Consider the following 22,364-nt stretch of genomic DNA (forward strand, 5'->3'; position numbering starts at 1 on the left):
TATACTTGGCAATCTTTTTAACCATTCAAATTTGGCACGAATGTTAACACTTCTCTGTCGTGTGTCACAAATAAAATACAGTTTTTCACTTTCCAAAGCCTTTCCTCATTGTATTTTTTACATAATAAATAAGGATACGGATCTCAGAGACTGGGCGCAAAACGTCAGAGCCTGAAAATCATACAATGCACACAAGACTCCCATTAATAAAATCATGATAAACTGGACAGGACATTTAGGCTTACTATAAAATAAAATGCACTTTTTCCATATGTACTCTATATTGTGATATTTTTGTTGGGTGGTGTGTTGTGAGGTTTTCTTTATATAGTAAATTTATGTGCCTTGGTTCAAAAAAGTTTGAAAAATACAGTACTGGGATTTTCTCTCTGTTCATGTCTGCCACCTACTGGTAAGCATGTTCACTTTCAACTACCCAGTGAAAGGAGGAGCTCACCTCAGTTCACCTCATCATAACCCAAACACATTCTGCTAGCTGCTGTAACGGCCACACATTGTATGCTCATTTGGTGCAACGTTATCGAGAGACTGTATGGTAATCAGTCAGAGTGTTCTTTAAAGGTGTATTCTTTTTTTAAGCGTGTCGTTGGAGTGCAACACCTTGGATGTGGAGTGGCTGAGGCACGGTGGATGGAACCAAGGCTCTCATTGTGCCCTTGTCCTGCCTTTCTACATAGGCCGCCTGCTGAGAGGATTTGACGCTTGCTGCAGATGAGACCAGAAGAGGGGGGAGGGAGGAGGCTGGCTGGAAGGGGGAAGGAGAAGCGCCCTGGCTAAATATCGCCCTTGGTGGCTGAAAAGGAAGAGGAGGTGCTGTTGCCGTGGCAACGGGACTGAGAAAAGTTTGAGGTCTGGATGCTGTATGAAGACTACACCAGAGGTCGTTTGAGTTTGAAGAGTCATTTAAGCGTCTCGGCACGGGAGCCTTGAACAAGCTGTTGTGGGTAGGAGCACAGCAGTGAAATGCAAAGACTTTTGTAACTACAGTCCACTGTAGAGGTTACTTTTTTTTTTTTTTGCCTGGTCAGCTGATAGGTCAAGCAGAAAGCATCTGTGTCCCTTTTATGCTGGAAGATTTTTACTGTGTCACAGTGAACCTTTTAAGATTGCACTGTGGTTTATTTGTATTCTGATGGATATTGAAGAGAACAAAGTTTTTAAAGGCCAGTGACAGAATAAACAATAAGGAGGGAGAGTGAAAAGATAATTAAATAATACAGGAAAAGAAGACAAGAAAATAGAAAGCAGTTTGTAAACAAGATGAGGAAACTAAAGCATTATATACAAAGTCCAATGACACATTGGATTCAAGTGTTGTATGTGTCAGTAGTGTTACACTCTGTGGGGGAAGGATTGGACAATATAGGACAGGACTGAACAGGATTGGGACAAGAGTGGAAGTGTGCAGGACAGGGGTCATGGATACAGCTGTATAACTGTAGTCTGGTGGGAGTGGCTGTGAACAACATCTGTAGGACCAGCGTGTGAGTGGAAGGTTAATTTCAAAAGCAGGTGCAGTATAACAACACTGTAGTAACCTTAAAGATTGAGGCTTTTTATGAAATACACTCATGAGAACCAAACACTGTGCCCCAATTTTAAGAAATCGGTCCAAAAGTGATTATTTATTAACTACAAATTGTTTATTTCATCTTTGCCAGTGATGTATAGTGACGGCATGAACATTACTTCCGTATAGAGTAGTGCTTTATTATAAAGTCACCAGACTTATCCCATTTTTAAATATGAACTATCATTCATACTATTTGTTCGTTTGACTTGTACGCACATATGTGTGGTACGAGTGCTGTATGGTGGCAATGAACTCAACTATCTTTACAACAAATAGAGATTCGGCAGTTAGTTAACAATTATTCAAGCTATTTCTTGCCAGTTGACATTTACTGTCAAATTAAACATGAAACAAATACAATAAGCAGGCTGCTGATATCACTACGTTTTTACCCTTGAAAATCAACATTTGAACACAAACCGTGAATCAACACATGTAGACAAATAATATACCGACTAACAGGCATATAATCTTTGTCCTCTGGAAAGAATGACAAATGTTACTGTAGCTGACTGAGGAGTTGTGACCCTCTCCATGTATATCCATATGTATCATAATGCCCCCAGGTGGCCATGACATACACACCACTAGAAACAACACAGTAGCCACTGAATTGAAGCAAAAACTGTGGCAAAAACTTTAATTTCTGTATGTTTTAATAAAGTACACAAAAGTAAGTTTCTTTCAGCTTGTCCCGTTAAGGGTCACCACAGCGTAACATCTCAGATGAACGCTCATATTTGTTTGGCACAGTTTTTACAACATCAGTGGGATATTTTTTATGAAATAACAAATCACAAAAACATTGAGTAAAAACAACTCAATAGAATAACAACAATGAAACAATTTGTGCCTCATGATTAATTCATTCCAGTTTGTTGTACTGCAAATTTGGCAACTGAGGCTCGCTATAATGAAGATGTAAGGCTATAGAGTACATGAGGAGACTGTTACGAATACACAGTAAGGTGCAGTAATATTTGCCATTTTTCGGAGTGCAATTCTCTTTGTTTCATGTTTGTTTTGACAATAAACTTCAACTGGGAGTGGCAATAAACACATTGATGTCTTTTTTTGAAGAATTGTTCACCACCCCCACACTGGTTCACTACTGCCATACATCTGTCATTTTGGGGGCAAGTTGGAGCAAAAACTCAAGTCAATAAATGTGATAACCCTAATAAATAGACTAATCATCAAAACGATCATGAGTGCCTGAAAAGATTGTTCACAACCAACTGAACAGCTAGTAAATATGAAGTGCCACTTGCCTTTTCTGCAGAGGTGGACCTTTTCCATCATCCACAGATAAATACTTCATACTGATGGCTCCTCGCTTAGTATCTTGTGGACTGTCATTTTCATCTATGCTACACTGGCAGGGACTATGACAGAGGTCCCTAAACCTTTCACTTCCCTTGAGGCTATCATATCTACTATTGGTGCCATCTTTGGTCTCGTCATTCCCCTTTTCAATGGGATTGCGTGACAGCTTTAGTGGGAAACCTGCAAATTTTAAAGCAGTTATATCTGAGGTTGTTATGTGAATACTTTAAATCTTATCCCAATTTGTTTACAAGGCAAGGAAAGAGAAAAGCCTATTCAAGTAATCATCACAAGTGAGTTACATAGCTTACTTTCATTAGATTTTAATTACCCAGATAAAGAGCAGTTTATGCAACTCAAGTGAAAAGGAATTCACCCTAATCCAAAACATAACATACTGTACAGGCAAGCGAGCGACTCAGCCTCTTCCTGCATAACCTGAGTGGGTGGAATCTGTGAAAGAGATGGAGGTTCTTCCAGCTGCCATGGCCAGACCTCCTGGTGCAGTGGGTTTCTGTTGAAGACAACCCAAAAGAGGCAAAACGTGAATTAAAAGGGAGGAGAGCGAGTTTTAAGGCTCTCATTATACTCACACTTTGTGGACGACAGGTTTCTCAAAAAATAGATTATCCAAGGACAAGGTGCAATCATCTGAGTCCAACATCTCATTCAATAGCTTTCGTGACCTTTATTGAGCCAGGGCACATACCGGCAATTAGAAAAATCTCACAACACACAACACCAAAAAAATGGTACAAAAGGTACAGTATATCAGTGCTGAGATAATGATGAGTTCACCTCAATGTACTTAGAAATTAACTTCTTGCCTGTTTAGTTGAGCACAAACCCATTATTCTGATGTAATAATGTAAGTAGGGGGAATCACAGGTTATCTGTAGCTTCTGCCATGTAGTAAAAGAGAATGAAACTGTTCTACCTGTCACGATACGTGATTGGCATACACAGAGGAACAACCATACATTATTTCTGGACCAATTGCCAGTAAGTACATTTGGTAAATTAAGACGATGGCGTGGTGTCAATGCGATAAAAATGCCAAAATATTAATGGCTACTAGCACTGAAATGTTTCAAAAACTTTTGAACTTTTGATCTACATATTGCTAGTCATGACATTGTTTGGCTTTGTTGGAGAAATGCCCTATTGAATTCATCAACAGTACTGTATATACACCGGTATGTGAATTTGATAGAATGTTTGTCCCTTTGTTGGTATGTTATGATGTGTAATAGTGCATTATAGTGGCATTTATTATCAGTCCTAAATATATGTGGAACATGTGGCGGGACAAACAACTTTTCAAAGATGCCAACAAAAAAAATAACGACTATTTCCATCTATTTCTGTACTGCCTTTTTGACAGAGCCAGGGTAGGCCTCAAATTGGCCAACTAATTAAGCAAATAAAAGTAAAGCAAATGTATTTGTATAGCATATTTCATACATGAGGTAACTGAATGCACTTTACATGATTAAAAGCATTGAAATACAAAAATTAAAACATCTGAAAACAAAAAGTGCAATTAAAACAGCTTTTAGTGCAAGAAATATCACAAAAAAAGTGTAAGTTTGTTTTTAATCTGGATTTGAAAATACTCACACTTGGGGCGGACATCACCTCTGTTGGGAATTTTTTTTTTTTTTTTGCAGCATAATAGCTAAGTGCTGCTTCATCATGTTTGCTTTGGACTCTGCACTCCACTATTTGACCTGAGTCAATCCATCTCAGAGCCCTACTGGGTTTGTATTCCATTAGCATTTCTTTCATGTATTCAGGACCTAAACCATTTAGTGATTTATAGATCAGTAGCAGAATTTTAAAAGCTATTCTCAAATTGACTGTAATTAAGAAAAAAAAAAGACTGCCAACCAGTTCAGGCTGTAACCTGCCTCTCGCCCAAAGATAGCTGTTCCAGATAGATGTTCCAGCACACTCAGAACCCAAGAAAGGATAAGCGGTATAAAAAAAAAATGAATGGATTGAAAAAAAATCTGTTGATTTTCAATACCGCTTATCCTCACTGGAGTTGTGGGGAAGCTAAACCCCATCTGACTTTGAACAAGAGGAGGGGTATACCCTGGACTGGGCAAGCCAATGGTAGGCCACATTTGGACAAACAAGCATTCACCCACATTCACACTCTTACATGAACCTGACATGCATGTTTTTGTAATGAGGAAGGAAACCTGAGGACCAGGAGAAAATAGGCTCAAAATCAGCTTGTGGTAACCAGCAAAATTACATCTTTATTTATTTTTCAATATTAACAGTAATATTCGATTCAAAATCTATCTGCCTAGACATAACAGTTACTAGTTAAATAGGGTTGGGCATGAGACTTTCTTTAATGCAGCACAGTATATTGTAACTGTGATTATTTTCTAAATTTGAATGGAAAGCCAAATGTTTTGTTTTATATAATACACGGAGGTAAAAAAAAAATGAAAAAAATATGTAAAAGAAATTCTACATGTTTGTATGACACATATGTTGTCAGTTTTTGGGATGATTACAGATCACTGAAAATTTGTTAGCATTGCTAAAATATCGCTTGTTAACAGTATGGTTTTAAAAATCTAGTTAGCATTTTACTTCAAATTAAGATGCATTAGGAACTAAGTTTATATAAATTTGACACACAATACATTTTTTGCAATTTTAAATGGTCATCTTTCTTTACCGGCGCTGGTAAGCGTTGTCCTTCTATGCTGATAGGAGCTATAATTAGCATTGTACCAAATCTGAAGGTAAGAATTTTAGTAGTCATGACTCTTGCCGGTTTGATTCCACCAAACCCAAATCCCCATAAAACTAAATATTTGGCACCTGAACATTTTGATGTACAGAGGACAGGTATTAGCATCATTTTGGAATTTCATGTCATAACAGAATGGGGAACTCGGGTTTTTCTTTGAGGATGTAAATCAGGCATATTTAGGACTACAAAGACCCAAATATATTTATTTATTTATGATTTTGTTGATGATTATCATTATTTACTAAGAACATGGAATTACTCCCCCCAAGTCCCCCTAAAAAGTTTATAACGCGTCATAAGTAAATTATATTGACAAAGAAAGGAACTCAATTTGATTCCATGATTTAAACGTGATCAATGCCGCAACAAAGACCATTGGGGTATTATGGTAATCAACTAGGCCGACCCCTGTTTGTATGAGAGCAAAGTTTATATTCGTAATCCAATATTTTCGTTTGATCAAAAACACACCTGTAAACTGAGACTGACGCCAATTACACCTTTGGAAACCAATAGATATTTACCGTCAAGCTACCAAAAATCTGCCACCAAAGGGAAGAGGCTTATTAACTCGTTTTTTTATGGCTCCTATTTGGAACAAACCATTAAAACATCTCGCGGGGGTGCATGCGCCGACTCGTAATATTGCGTGACTAAATCCAACGCGAAGGCAACCCCACACACTTTTATTCAGAGCTTTTATGTCAATTTCTCACTCGTTTAAACGCCGCTAATTGTCACTTCGTTGGCTTTACCGCCGGGCAGGGAGACACATGCACAGCTACCCATTTTTAAAAACAATGATCTGTGCCACACCAGACCACCACGGAAAATGGCGACTGTGAAGTAGATGGAAGACGAAAGTCAGAAATTATCAAATGCACGGAATTCCTTGTCTCCAGTCTCCATCTACACCGTTGTGGGGTAAAGTGCGCTTGTCTTTTCCCTCTCCCAGCATTTCTTTGATATTCCTGTCGAATGTGGCGATGAGGGTTTTGTCAATAGCTCCAGTTTAGCCTAGGTAATGAGGTTTTTGGGGGGGTATGAAGCAAGCAGCCTTGTTGGAAATGCTCTGCAGCCAAGCAGCATCCAACAACACGGGCGAATATTGATGCTAAACATGACGTATTTTTCAAGAAACATAGTGAAACCATCGGCTAGCAGACAGGCTTTGTCTGCAAACGTATCTAAACTACACTGAGCTGGTGAACATCCATAAACTACAGTGACGAAAGTTTTAGTTTTAAACAAAATTCACGGGCGTTTAGTGAAAAACATTCATGTCATCTGTCCATTCACTATTTTGTGTGGAAGTATTGCACGTATTTTGTTGTGCCTCATCCAATTGTTATGACACATTTATTGCCCTTCGGTTCCAATACCTCTCTGGTTCGACCTTGTCTTCTTCAGAAAAATGGTTCCAATTAAATAGTAGGGCATGGTCATTTTTGCTGTATTTGATCCTACGCTTTCTTGTTAAACATTGTAACAGCTGATGGACCAGCAATGCTTGAATAACCTGATTCCAATTCTGCATTTTTTTTGGTCAGAAACAAGAAAAGTACACAAAAAAGGTTGTAAACAAAACAATGAAAAGTTAATTTGAATGCGTTTCCCAACCTTCATTGAGCCAGGGCAAATATTTTACATTCAAAAAAATCTCACGACACATCACCCAACTAAAATGTCGCAAAAGTGCATGCATAAATGAATTGTGTATAGGCTGCCATCTATTGGAAGAGCATTCAATTGTTCTGCCCATCACAACATGTTGGTAACATAGATAGGTTTGTAACCGTATATTATTACTCGTAAAAAAATATTTGGGAGGAAATGCATGAAATTGGATAATTTCCTACGCACAGTGGATGGGAATCACTGCCTTTAGATTGACAACTGTATTCGGGGTGCCAATAACAAGCACGCTTCTGAGAAAGTTTCTGGTATTTTACATTTAATGAGATGTAATTCACATTGTTAGTTGGTGATACAGTAAATAACTCCCTCTCCACGGTTCTCAATTTACCGATTCACTTATCGAGGGTCTCTGTATTTTTGTGATATTTCTGTAATGCCCTAAGATACCACAAGATGGTGTCAAAACCACGGCTAATAGTAAAGTAGTAAGTATTAAGGAAAAACAAACTCAAATTCTAAGTAGCCTGGCACTGTGGGAAAAAGTAATGACCCCAAAAACCCAATAACTGGTTGGGATACCCTCGGCTGGAACAAGTGAGATCAGGCGTTTTCGATAGTCGGCAGGGAGTCTTTCATATCTCTGCAGAGTTACAGTATTTTGACCTAGTCATTCTTCCAGAATTGTTTGAATTCAGCAAAACTGAGGGTTTTCCCAGCATGAACAGCTTTTTTTTAAGGTCATGTCTCTGCATTTCAATCAGATTCAAGTCTGGATTTTCTAGGGTCTCTGTGTGTTAGAGAGCTAGAGTTGTTCGTGGAAGTGAAGAGTTTGTAAGTATGTACACATTTCCAATGCATTTTAGTAGTGTTTATCTTTAAAGGTACATTTATGAGAAGGATTTTCAAATAAATATTAGCTTTGGATAGGGTTACATGATGATGGCCAACATAATAGTTATGATGAAATTTGATCAGTATTCTAATCATGATTATCAATTAGTCAGTTAGCCCTCATTTAGGGAAAAATCAGTTTTTATTGTACTAGTTTACATCCAACAATATCACAGTTTTATGTGAAATGAATCATTATATAAGAATAAATGATAGCTGATAAGGTGGAGCAACTGGTTAGAGCATTGGCCTCACAGTTCTGAGGACTGGGGTTCAACCCCCCCCCCCCCAAAAAAAAAAATTCCTAGAAAAAACATGCTTTATTTGAAGATTCTAAATTGCCATGAAATGTAATTTTGAGTGTGAATGTTACCTGTCTCCATGTGCCCTGCGATTGGCTGGCAGCCAGTTCAGGGTGTACCCCGCCTCCTGCCCAACGATAGGTGGCATAGGCTCCAGCACTCCCGTGACTCTTGTGAGGATAAGCGGTTCAGAAAATGGATGGGTGGATGGATTGATTGAAGAGATCTGATAATTTAAAAAAAACTATACAGGTACTCAAAAACTTCATCTACCAATGGCTTACTGAATAAATTGCTCTGAGAAAGTGCAATCACGAATTGTAACTTAATCCAACCAAATACAGTTGATGCATAAAATCCAATAAAATTAGGCTGCAAGTACCAACTTTTCATTTTAAAATCCCTGTCAATATCGTAAATTGGTGGCACAACCGGTTTGAGCGTTTGCCTCACAGTTCTGAGGACTGGGGTTCAAATCTTGTCCCCACCTGTGTGGAGTTTTCATGTTCTCCCCATGTCTGCGTTTGTTTTCTCTGGGCACTCCGGTTTCCTCCCACATCCCAAAAACATCTATTAATTGGTAACTCTAAATTGGCCTCAGGTGTGATTGTGAATGGATGTTTCACTGTGCCCTGCGATTGGCTGGCGACCAGTTGAGGGTGGGTCCCGCCTCCTGCTCAAAATACAACCCTTGTGAGAATAAGCGGTTCAGATGAAGGATGGTTGGATGGATAGAATATAGTGAATTGTCAAGGATGGGTTTTCATGAGCATAAGGCCTAAAAAATGTTGTGGTTCTGATTTCCTACATTTCAGAACTAGGGTCGGTAGTTTTTTGTTTTTTTTTTATATATTTTTACTCCGTCTCCAGCACTTGGTGCTGCCATTCTCTTGTCAGTTCACGTTAATTCAGGGTCTCTCGTGCATAACAAGATCAAAATTCATGAAGGCTTGGTCCCAAAAACATGAAAATGTCAAAAATCAGACATGGCAAAACATGAAAACGTAACTTGACATGATATGGCCCAGTAACGCTATGACAATGGGATGGGGCAGTTACGCTAGCAGGCGCTTGTGAAAACCAACATCAACCGATTCTGCTATTTCTTCATCAGATGAGGATAAATCCAAGGAATCAGGGATGGGCATAAATGGTGTCCCATGTAATCGAGCGTTTGGAACGGCACGTAACACGTCACATACGCCCACGTAGGTCATGTGACTCGCGAAAATGGCAGCGCCCCTGAAAATTCGTAATTGTCGATAAAAATCTTCTCAAAACACTATTAAATGAGAGAGGATTTAACATCACATTGTCAAGATAAAGTACATATTACATGACCTATTGGATACATTCTTAATGCAAACCACTGGATTTCCCGTTTAAATACAAAACATGAGGGTGCACCAGGGCGGACGAAGAAGTGGCACACGGCCCCTCCGCTGCCCCCACGGCTGCTTTCAAACTATGGCATTGAGCATTTTAATTGTGTGCGCCCACCCCATTTTTTAATGTGCCCTTTATGTCGTTTCTACGTAGTTCGAGCTTGTTGTTTTGATAGCAACCTAACGCCATGTCAAACACCTGACTTAACGCCAAGTGCAAATGCGCGTGTGGTCGTGGGGAACCACGCCCGACATATTCATTACGTGGTGTAAAAATGTTGGGGTCGGCGGGAATTTTTAGGGTCAGTCAGGAAATCGGAACCACAAGCTTAAGCAGTATGGAAAATGGATTGAGAGATGGATGGATAGATGGGTATGTCTTAATTGTTCCTCTTGACAGTTGGTCTGTGGTACGTGGTCATGAACTTTCAATGAACTCGTCAGTTATTTCCCCCTGTTTTTACTCCTTTTTTTCCCCCTATTATGGCCAGTCCAGCTAAAAAATTTAAGCCAAGGAAGCCCCTACTGCGATTGGTCATACTGTCTTACCCTGACATGGCGCCTCTCCGCCAATATCCTGACAGCCATCTTCAAAATACCTGTAGTCGCTTTATGTTATCACACAGGACGTCAGTGACATTTTAGGTTTTTATTTTGAAGTTGGTCCAGGAGCACTGTGCTTGGCGCTCTCCGGCCCCCTTTGCCATACGTTCGCCCCCTGTTGGCTGGCTGACTAGGTTGCTGACTGCTACATATGAAAATTGCTTCACTTGCAGCAGTGCTCGTAAGATGTAAAAAAACTGCAGACAATCAGACTCATTTAATAATGGCAGGCAAAATCCCCATTATGTTTACAATTTGATTAATTGAGGAGCCCGAGTTTAGGGTATGCTTACGCTTTGAACAAATTTTTGGGGGACTGGAATCACTTGCTTTTTCTGAGGATCTGCCGAAAACGAGTCACAATCCAATACATTAAGAAAAGAGGGTGCATCAAAATGATCAGTTGTTTTTTATTTGAATACAGGTATCTCAGTATGATAATTTTTATTAGTAAATCTAGTGCAGCTGTGGGTTAAACCCAGTCAACAAAATCTTTTTATAGCATCTCAGTGTTGAAGCACAAAATACTGATTAATATAATGTAACTTTGTAAAAATAAAACTTGAGCACCTACGTCTGGTACACACACAAGGGTTTTTAAAATCCAAAGATATTTTACGTGACAGACCCCACTCGTAAAGATAAATAATAACAATAAATCAGGCATTTAATACTTTTTGTGGTTCAGTATTGTGTGATGTGCCCTAATAACATTGGTCAACAAATCTATTGTGGATTATTTATTTTATCTGATTTAAAACAATTTCAATGTGCTGAATCCCAATATGGCATTGGCTTTGCTCCATCAGGTCAAAGTTTTGAGGTGTGGCCATATTTTTGTTTATATGTTGTTGGCTGGGCCTTCCCTCACCTCCCTCTACCATCCAGATAGAGACGAGGAATGAAAATGATCAAGACTGAAGATGCCAAAAAAAGTGAATAGTTGTCAATCAGAAACATGTTCATAAAATCCAATGTTGGAAATTGATGAATGACTTACAAATGTCTTCTCTCAATGCTCAAGTAATTGTCTTAACAGTGAATAGACCTACTAAAAAAAATAATTGAAAATACAATACACCAATGCAACCATGAGATGGAGACATAGACTTGTCACTCGATGAGTTCATAGGTCAGCCAGTCTTAAGATACAGTTAATGCCTGCTTTAAATGCTTTTTGGCAATTATATAACCAGTAAAAGCTTAGTTATTCAAAAAATCTTGCTTTTCTCTTGATTTAAGTGTAAATTGCCCAAAATATCAGTATGCTCATATCAACGTTTTGAACAATTGAGTCATATAACAATTATCAGAAAAAAATATTGTAAAAAAAAGAGCGAGAGGAGAAAAAAAAGAGTAATCAACAAATTAAGAAGAGGAGAATGGAAAATGAAGAATCAGAAAACTATCTTCCTGTAACATTGGCATAGGAAGTGTTTGTTGATATTTTTGTGAACCACCAAAGGGTGGTAGAAGTGTTTCATTAATCCTTTTAGTTAATGATGGAATTAATAATTGAGTAATTAACCAAAGAGTATCCTACAATAACAATTATAGAACTTGTTTAACAGTTAACAGTTCTATTAACGATGTAATTGAAAACATTTTTGTAACGGAACAGCCAGACGTTAATGTTGGGTCAATACATTGTGAAACCAACAAACTGAGAGAATATCTTCCCGCAAAATGGGGAAATGAAATGGGAGTTTAACAAAAAAGTGATGCTTGTCCGGAGCACAGGTGGGGCGCTTCCAGCATGCTTTGCAGCACTAAGGCTCTCCATAGTGCCGCGAAGCATGCTGGGAGCATGTAAATAGTGTTTAAAGTGCATGTTTTGTGTTATTTATTTCGTAAGTCATTCTTTTATTTTTTTAATTATTTGCTAGTTATGCTATTCTGTTTGTTTTCTATAGTGTGATAATTTTAGTTTGGATGTGACAGGAGTGTGTACAACATCGTCAGTAATGACCTGCCTACACAGGCAAATGTAAGCTTCTTTCGCTTACAGATGTGAAATGCAATTGTTCCTCACTAACTCGTTCATCTCATCATATGGTAACTTACATCCATACTAAAACACTTGCTGGCATGCCTGCTAACAGTGTAACCAGTGTGTTTAAGTCTACTTTGTTGTACAATTCACACAACAATATCAGTTTGCACAAAAGGTGCACCACATTGTCAGGCGCCATGTCTAATGTGGCACCTTATCTATTTAGAAGAGAATTTAAGACTTCCACAATTGTGAGAATATGGTAAATTAAAAAAAAAAAAACTTGGGAGAGCAAAATCCACGAATATGCACGGCCGCGAACGTTGAATCGCGAATGGTTCCAGGGCACACTCCACAAGATTTTATGGCAAGTAGTCTGACATACTGCAATCGTGAAAGAGCAAATTTATCTTGTCGTCTGATCTGCGCATTTTGCGTCATGTTGTTTTGGGAGTCTTATTCCTCCCATGCCGCCAAATAATTTTTTAAATAACTTTAATTGACCATTGGACATTTACAGTACTGTGTCAGAAAGCCCAGAAAAATACTATACAAGTAATATTATATAAAAATAAACTAGTTTTTGGATTCAGATATACTATGTTTGACGACACAGAGTAGATGTCTTCGATCGAAGAATTATGACAAAGCTGATCGGCCGATCAGCAAGAAATGTTATACAAAATTGACCCCAGGGCACTTAACCACGCCTCCTGAAGTGACGTCACACCACGTGCGCTGACGTAAGACAAACAGTAAAAATGGCAAATACAATACAATACATTCTGAACTGAGACAGACTCCATGCTTCTGATTTCATTCAAATCAACGATATATTATAAATTCTAAATACAATACATTCTTAACTGAGAGAGACGCCATGCTTCTGATTTCATTCAATCATTCACATGTAGCAATGTTATGCTAGCGAAGAACGTCTCGTTCATTTATACGAGACGTGTATTAAAAATCAAATTTAGGCCATATCTTTGTGCAAACACAGTCTGGTTAAGCTTCGGCCGCGATCCAGCAAGAAAGCGACACGTTTGTGCAGTCCGATCATCGCTAAATATCACTCAACAAATAATAAGTGTGTCAATCGATCACACGTAGCGGTGTTATGCTAGCGGAAAACGTCTCATTCATTTATACGAGACCTGTATTAAAAATCAAATTTAGGGCATATCTTCGTGCAAACACAGTCTGGTTAAGCTTCGGCCCCGAGCCAGCAAGAAAGCGACACGTTTGTGCAGTCCGATCATCGCTAAATATCGCTCAACAAAGAATAAGTGTGTCAGTCGTTCACACGTAGCGGTGTTATGCTAGCGGAGAACGTCTCATTCATTTATACGAGACGTGTATTAAAAATCAAATTTAGGGCATATCTTCATGCAAACACAGTCTGAATAAGATTCCGCCGCGAGCCAGCAAGAAATCAATACGTTTGTGCAGTCCGATCATCGCTAAATATCGCTAAACAAAGAATAAGTGTGTCAATCGTTCACACGCAGCAGTATTATGCTAGCGAAGAACTTCGAATTCATTTATACGAGACATGTACTGAAAATCAAATATAGGGCATACTTTCGTGCAAACATATCTGTTCCGGTTGATATTAGATGGATTTAGTTGATGATGCGGTCTTCCACAAAGTTTGATCCATCGAAGGCATTTTTCGTACTGGGTCTTCGGTTTTGGAAAGGGTACGAATCGAACGCCACCAACTAGCCTTTCAGGATACCTGTCGTCACTATTACAAAGTCCGTGACTACACCTCTTAACCATATTTTTTGTTAACTAACCCAAATACGCGATAAAACGCTAACTAAACCTATACTGGACCGTGCAATGTTGTCTGAGAAAATGGCGGACGCAAAAACGGGCTTTGGTTTATGCAGATCTCTGGCCTCTGATTGGTCAGTGACGCGGATTGCGCAATATCCACGGAGGGGTCAATTCCACAGAAAGGTTATCATGTGGGCGGCACGGTGGATGAGCTGGAAAGTGTTGGCTACATAGTTCTGAGGTCCCGGGTTCAATCCCGGACCTGCCTGTGTGGAGTTTGCATGTTCTCCCCGTGCCTGCGTGAGTTTTCTCCAGGTACTCCGGTTTCACACATCCCATAAACATGCAACATTAATTGGACACTCTAAATTTCCCCTAGGTGTGATTGTAAGTGCGACTGTTGTTTGTTTCTATGGGCTCTGCAATTGGCTGGGAACCAGTTCAGGGTGTACCCCGCCTCCTGCCCATTGGCAGCTGGGATGAGTTCCAGCACTCCCCGCGACCCTCGTGAGGATAAGCGGCTAAAAATGGATGGATAGTTATCATATATCCATATAAAGCTCGCTGGGATAAGCTCTTGCTCTCCTGTAACCCTTGTGAGGATAAACAGCTTGGATAATGGAGGGATATTTTTATTGCACTTTTCAACAAACTATGTAACTTTCCCTGTACAAAATTCATCTTAATAAATGAGAATAAATGATAGTTGATTTAAAAAAAAAAAAAACACACTCCAAAAATTCTATTGTAACAAAGCCTAACTGAATAAATATAAAGTGTAATATGTGGTTGAACTTTGGAATTATGGAAGCACGGACATTTAATGGGTAAAACATGACAGTAGGGTGTAAACACCAACTTTTCATTAGAAAATCTGTCAATATAGTGAATTGTCAAGGAAGGATACCTCTCCTTTTTTTCTGATGATTAGTCAGTCGTGCACAGTCACAAACTCTAAAGAACACAACAATTGTGATTTCTCAATTATTATTACTTTTTTGCTGCAGTTAGGTCAGCCAAAAAGTGAAACGCCAGGCAGCCTTTAACATTGCTAATAGTGTCTTACTGTGACAAGCTGTCTCTCTTCTAACGTGGTGAGAGGGCAAACTTCAAAATGAAATCTTCATATATTACTACATTGGACATTAATGGCATTTTAAGCTTTTATTCAAAAATTGGAGCATGGTCCCAGGCCTTAATGAAGCCTTAATCATCTGACAAGGTTGTGGGCACTGGTACAAATGAAGCAGCCACGCATTCAATTTATATAAAAAATCCAGATGATCGGCCTCATCACATTGTGTCTGCCAAAATAGTAGTCATGATTAAAATTTGATTAATGGTGCAGCCCTAGACTTGATTTGATTTTTTTTTTCCTCTGTAGGTCATGGCAGCTGAAATGTCATGTCTGACTGGTGTTGATGGAGATGAAAAAGATGCAGATCCCGACATCAATGCCCTCATCCTTCTGCAAGAGCCAGTGAAAATGGCAGAAGAATCAACCCCTTCCAATGACTCTTTTTACAAAACTTCCCAACAGGAATCCAGTGTCCTAGATGTCCTGTCAAACTCTGATATGTTGTCCCCAGTTGGCTTGGGAAATGGACTTTCTTTACACGAGCCAACACAGGCAGATGAAGTCAACACCATAATGTTGGAGAAAGATGAGGAAAAAAGCATAACGCAGTTAAAAACTGTGCAAGAAATAGATACAGCTGGAATTTGGGATTTTGATGTCCAATCACCAGAAAACTCATCAGATGGCTTAAGCAGTACAAGTGACCTTCAGTGGGACCCCCGTAGAGAGTTTATGCACTTTTTGTGGGAAAACCACAGTGATTCTTCTGGTGAAGAGCCGAAAAAGGAATTGCAGTCTCGAAACAGCCAGAGTAGAAGGAAACGGAAAATGGACATGGTTATGATGGTAGATCCCTCAGAGGACCTGTACCCTGATTTGACTCACAAGTCATCTGAGGATTTTTCTGATAAAGAACATGTGGAGTCCATTTCTCTCAATGTCAGACAGTCAAGGACTATATTCAAGTTTCAGACATCCCAGACGGAGAATGTTCCAAATTATCCCAATGGAACCATGAAGGCTATCAAGCAAGTTCTTCGCAGTGCACCTGGAAGACATTCACACAAGTACAACCCAAGTCATGGTCTTTCACCATTTAAGGGCAGGCTCACAATAAATTCCCATTCTGAAGACAAAGCATCTCATTACCCGTGCTCAAAATGCAAGCTCGTTTTCAAGAAGGGCCATCATTTGCAACGCCATATGAAAAGTCATGAAGAGCCGCCAAATAATTTGCCAAAAACCTTTATTTGTAGAGAATGCGGAGAGTCTTTCAGACAAAGTAGCGTACTCATTGAGCATGTGAACACACACCATGAAAAACGATCAACAATACCTGACAAACTCAAAGGGTGGACTGATGATGATGAACACGAGGATGCAAAGCTTTTTTGCCCTCAGTGCCCATTCGGAACTAACTGCCCCAAAACGTTTGTGCAGCATGCAAAAACCCACGCGAAGGACAAGAGACTCTTTAAATGTGACAAATGTAACTTCAGAACTCTGAGTTGGGCTGATCTTGGGCGGCACATTATACAACACACTGATTATGCTGTTAAAAAAGAAACTAAGGACGACGATTCCGATATCTTCTCCTGTAACATTTGTACTTACAAAGCTTTCAGCAAAACTATTTTTAAAAATCACCTTTGGCGGCGCCACCAACTAGAGTTTGAGGAATACCAAGTCGAGCAGTTTGGCGAGATCGACGCACAACCATCCGAAGAGCTTCACATTCCTCCTTGCGCACACATAGAAGATGCAGAGTTGACGTCAAAAATTATGATCAAGAATCAAGTCTCTTTAAAAAGAGATTCTGCCGCTGAGTCAAACAACATTTTAGATTTATTCAAAAATAACAAGATCAAGAGAGGTTTAAAGTCCCAACTCACTGAATCCAAACTGGACAAATCCATTAATGTTCTGCTTTCCCGACAAAAACACAGAAAGAATACTGCAGAACAGATTAAAGCTGCTCATGATTCAACATGTGTAAATAATTCTGATCAAGGAGCAGCGTCACCAGATAAGGAAGATACAACTTTCTCAACAAATGGCCTCAGAGGATCATCACATGGGGCTGAAAGAGTTCCTAACAAAGGCAGTTGGCCCAACTGCATCCCAGATCGATCGCCCGTCAAGAAGTCCCCATCCAAAAGAAAGATGTCAACACCATATCGCAACATGTCTGACCAAGAGTCATGCTTTGTCTCGCCAAATCCTTTGCCAACCCCTAAGAGACTAAACCAAGATCAGGAAGAGTGCAACAAAAAAGACATTTTCCACTTTAAAGATGCAGATGATCTTGAGAAGGGTGTAAATCAAGAGAATCATAATATAATTTATACTTACAGCAGAAGAATGTCCATACGTGGTGCTCTGCAGGCATCAAAGAGACTCTTTGAGAAAGTGAAGAAAGAAGATCAGGACGACAAAGATCCCAAAATCAAAGAAGAATGCATTGAAACGGAAGTGTTCCAAGAAGCCTTTGATACGTCCCCAGTGCCATTGACTGATTCCTATGTGGGCGACACGCCAAAGGTGGACTTGGACTGCAAGAACTGTCCGTACTGCCCAGCAGTCTTCCAATCGGGAGTGAGTTTGTCCAATCATGTGAGAGGCCATCTTCACAGGGTTGGACTGACCTACACGGCACGCCACGTTCTGACTCCTGAGCAAGTGGCTTGTGAAGACAGGCCGAAGGTTAGACGGAAGATAGCATCATTCCGGAAGCTAAAAAAAGGTATCTGCTGATATATTTTGGCGGTTTAATTAAATAAATGGATTTTGTGAAGTCCCAGAAAGAAGTGTCTTGTAAATTTGACACCCAAAGATGTTTTGTTAACAACCGGGACAAATTTTAATGTAAAATCTAAATGAACAAAATGAAATGAGACCTCAAATTGGTGAAATAATCCGTTGTCAGCGCATTAAAACACTGTGCGTTTGCCCACTTAATGCGCTGAAACCATGCCCTGCTAAAACTGTCAACTGCCAATCCAATATGAGATCTATGATCTGGAAAAATGAATGCTACTTTAGTGAACATCCTTCTGATGCCGACACGTAACTACAGTACGTTTGTTGTGAAAATACTCATATGTCCGCCTAAAAAGTCCAGGATCTGGAATATATCCCACCAGGTCGTTGCAGGGGCGTTTCTATGCAAGACCCTCTAGTAGCCATGCCAGGCTGAAGCCCCGGTCCACACACTGCCTGTCAAGTCTGACTTAAATTGAATCCTTCTGCCCCCACTCTTCCATCTTAAGGGCTCTTTATACTCCTCTGCTCGCGCGGCCAACAGCACCCGCATTGCATCATGTGGCTGACAGCACTCGCGTCGCATTACGCGATGAACACATTGCCGAAAATTGTTGTTGCGCGTAGAATACCGGAGATCATCATCTTATGCTGTGATGATGTACCCCACACAGCTGCCTTCTTAATGAATTTTTGTACCATAAACATCTGTTCATCTAGGTCCATTTGCCATTGTTGTTGCTTTCTTCCTTGTTCCAGAAAGGAAAGTAAAAACGGCTACCATAAATGGCCAAAAAAAAAATGCAGCGGTAACTCCACCCTGTTGTGTCTTAACCAATACCAGCTGTGGCGCCACCCCCTGATTCGGAGGACGACTGCAGTAAATTTTCAAAACTGCGTGCTTTGCGCTCAAGTATAATGGCGAACTGCCGCAGCAAGATCAGCCAGGTCGCTGTCTGTGCAAGCATAAGGAAGCCTTTACTCTGCAGGTTGTGCGTGCACTGAGAGCTCGCTGACAATGAGGTACTTGGGTTCAAAGCCCTCGTCCAGGCACTGGCTGTCAAGTTGGACTTAATCATAATCGCCCCTTCTCACGCTTCCATCTTTCTCTAAATGACGTGCACACATGGGCAGCAACAAAGCGTTCTAAAGTGGCAACGGGTGTATCCTATCTGAAGGGAAGATGTTTTTTCAGGGTGGAGAAAAACCTAGCTAGCTAACCGCAATTGCGACAGATAAGCATTGATGCTAACAAAGGTGCTGAAGTTCTTGAATACTGAGAGAGGGGCCCAAGGTGCTGGGGCCCAAGGACATCACTGCACCTCGTTTTAGCCATGCCCCCAAAACAACTGGAAAACTGATAAGGTGAAAACAGGTTAGCGTGGTATCGCCAACATTCAGTAGTAGATTCGTCTCAGTCTTGGCAGGTTTTCGTTATTATATACAAACATGTACTGTATAATGTATTTAGAAACAAAACTGAATTCCCACTTTAAAGGCTCTGTAATGGTTGTTTTTTGTTGTCTTGTTGCAGTGTTGCAGTTGCAGCCTGATTCTGAGGAGACAGACACCTACTCCTGCCCGTTATGTGGCGACGTATTTGATAATAGGAAAGGACAGTCCAACCACGTACGTGGCCACCTCAAAAAGATTGGTCGAGCCCATTTATCAAAGAACAAATCCCCCATAATTGTACTCAAGGAGTTGATGCGCAACAAGAAGGAATATTTGAGAGCTGTTCATATTCTAGGAAAAAGACGAAATAATTTTCATTATGGTGCTAATCATTTCACACCATCCTCATATGGAATCCCCCAAGATAAAACAGACTCAAGGGTGTGCGCTGATGTCAAACCACTCATGCCTGCATATTCAGTATTGGAAACAGACTCTGGCAAAAGGCAAATACAGACTAAGGTCGAGGAGCACGAGTCACTCACAGACACGAGCGCATTAATAGGAATTCTGAAGAAGAGAAAGTGCCAGGATGACAGCAAACCCAAGGGGATGTTGAATATATCGAGGTATTCGGTAGCAGTTTCCTCCAACAGTGAACCGAGTTCAGGAACAAGAGTCACGTCTTCACTGCCAATGCCAATATCAGGTGAGAAACCTCGAAAAGGAAATCACCGTCATTTTGAGGCATACATCTAGTACCCATACTTATGCACTTCATTTGTCAAGGTTTTTGGTGTGGAAAATTGATGGATGCTTGCAAAATGTACTTATAAAGTGTACTTTTTCCCACCTCTGCTAGTATCAGCACTCGTCGCCATTTTTTTTCTGGACCCGGAATAAAGTTGAGGGCTTGAGTATTCTGCTAAAGGTGAATTGTTGATGTTTAGGTGATACGTGTATGTACCATTTACAGAGAAAGGTGAATTCAACCGAAAGGTGTGTATCCATTGCGGCGCAACTTTCCACAGTGGCGTTAGCCTTTCTAACCATCTGCGAGCATGTGCAAAACGGAAAAGAACGGCCTTGCTCGAGGGTACCGGTAAGTGCCCCGTTTTAAGTCACAAAAAGTACGTAATAATTACAAGTGACTAAAACAATTATTTGATTCCCTGCATAAGGGGATTTTATTTAGAGTAAACAAAAATGGAATTACAGTACTCACATTTGGATGACGTCTCACATCAAGTGGCATCACGCAGAATGATTGCTTGAGATTCATCTTTTTGTGCAAATTTCAAGCCATCTTTTTTCCAGAAAATACTGGATTTCATTCCATTAAAGGGCAGTTTGAAATCAAATGCTTTCTTTCAGAGTTTGATTGTAAAGCAAGGAGGCAGCGTTTAAGGCCCAGCTCAAAGAAGAAGGTGCCTCCGTTAACACAAACTCCAGAGGAAATGTACAGACTTACATGCAGGTAACGTCTTCATCATTGCCCCTTTGTTCATCAAGTCATTCGTAGATTCATTTAAATTCTGGGGGGAAAAATGTGGATGTAAAATAATTTCAGTAATACAAATTCATGCTCATCATATTTTTTTTTTTTTATCATGGCTGATAATCAACCCAATCTTCATTTGTAAAATGTTTTTTTAAATAATACATACATTTAATTTCAGTTTGTATTTCAATGGTACATAATAATTTTAAAAATAGCCCCAAATATATATATATATTGTAAATATAGTAGTACAGCCTACTACCATAGACAAAAAAAAAACAACTTGCGTTTAAAGTAGATTTAGGCAAAAAGTAGTTGGACTAAAAAAATGCTAAATTATTATGGATCTGTACTGCGTGCAGCTACTGTTGCTTTTGTGGTTCCAGGTTCTGTGACCTGGTCTTCCAGGGTCCTTTGTCTGTCCAGGAGGACTGGATCAAGCATTTACAGAGGCACATAATGAACACTGGTGTTCCTCACACTGGGCTGGGCATGATGGAGGTCACTTCGATACCGACCACCGGCTTGGCTTCTTGCGTCAAAACGGACCCGGAGAGCTTGCAGCCGACCAACGCACTCACCGCCTCCTGAAGATGTTTGGCACCTTTTTTGGGTAGGGTGGGGGGCTTGGGGATTAGATTTTCACTAGACTGTAAGTGTATATACATTTTTCACTTTTTTTAGTCAAACAAGTACTGGCCAAAAGTACACTATTGCTCTTCATTAAGAACCTTCAGTTATTCAGGATAATACCCTTTTTCCGTTTTTACATCATCCACCATTTTGGAGTACACTTCCAATTGGGACTGTTTTGTTTCATGCAGTACGTGTCTTTTGAAGACAACTTTTACCTCAATCTTTTCTCACAATTTGGGAGCACCTCTACTGTATCAATTTATATAGCGTACTAAAAAAAACAAACGTTTCTACTCCATTGTTATAAACCCATTGGCACTTTGTATGGCACGGAATTTGAGTACTTCAAGTGATTCGTATGTGAAAATTCTAAATAATAAAAAAAAAAAAGACAGAAAATGCACATTTATTTGAAACTTTTTTTTAAAAAAAGCATTTCAGTAAGTTTCCAAATAAATTTAATTTCTTTAAAAAAAAAAAAAACAACTAACATCCAGTGCTGTTTATGCGTTTCACCCATCTACAATATTTAATGATGAAATATACAGTTTTTAAATAATTTTATTTTGAAATGTATTATATCACAAATACAAGGCTTAAAATATTTGTGTTTTAAATAAAAGAAAAAAAAACGCACAACTTGACTTTGCTTCATTCATGTTTTTTTTCCCCTCTCATTAAGGTAGGCTCAGACAGAT

At 39.6% G+C, this 22,364-nt stretch overlaps 2 protein-coding genes across 5 annotated transcripts in view; one reads left to right on the forward strand and one right to left on the reverse strand.

Annotated features, from left to right (window-relative positions):
• The window catches only part of hfm1 (helicase for meiosis 1), a 39,419-nt gene extending 18,394 nt beyond the window's left edge, over positions 1-21,025 (reverse strand). The window contains exons 1-6 of one of the 4 annotated variants that reach the window (XM_061838356.1): positions 21,001-21,025; positions 3,514-3,606; positions 3,319-3,434; positions 2,866-3,100; positions 622-956; positions 139-171 (exon numbers count right to left, since the gene is read on the reverse strand). In XM_061838356.1, coding sequence (XP_061694340.1) covers positions 139-171; positions 622-956; positions 2,866-3,100; positions 3,319-3,434; positions 3,514-3,606; positions 21,001-21,002 — 814 coding nt within the window. In that variant the 5' untranslated portion in view covers positions 21,003-21,025. Of the gene's footprint in view, positions 1-138; positions 172-621; positions 957-2,865; positions 3,101-3,318; positions 3,435-3,513; positions 3,607-5,621; positions 5,775-6,170; positions 6,310-21,000 lie in introns of those variants that run through there. The other 3 variants (XM_061838359.1, XM_061838358.1, XM_061838357.1) reach the window with 3 other exon arrangements.
• znf644a (zinc finger protein 644a) lies at positions 6,470-21,624 on the forward strand. Its single transcript, XM_061838360.1, has 6 exons — positions 6,470-6,623; positions 15,681-18,117; positions 19,669-20,238; positions 20,506-20,631; positions 20,904-21,006; positions 21,417-21,624. Exons 2-6 carry the CDS (start codon positions 15,684-15,686, stop codon positions 21,619-21,621), a joined length of 3,438 nt encoding a protein of 1,145 aa, XP_061694344.1. The 5' UTR covers positions 6,470-6,623; positions 15,681-15,683; the 3' UTR covers positions 21,622-21,624.
• Positions 21,625-22,364: the final 740 nt, after the last annotated feature.

Source organism: Syngnathoides biaculeatus, chromosome 13 (assembly GCF_019802595.1).
Source record: "Syngnathoides biaculeatus isolate LvHL_M chromosome 13, ASM1980259v1, whole genome shotgun sequence".
In the NCBI taxonomy this organism is placed as follows: Eukaryota; Metazoa; Chordata; class Actinopteri; order Syngnathiformes; family Syngnathidae; genus Syngnathoides; species Syngnathoides biaculeatus.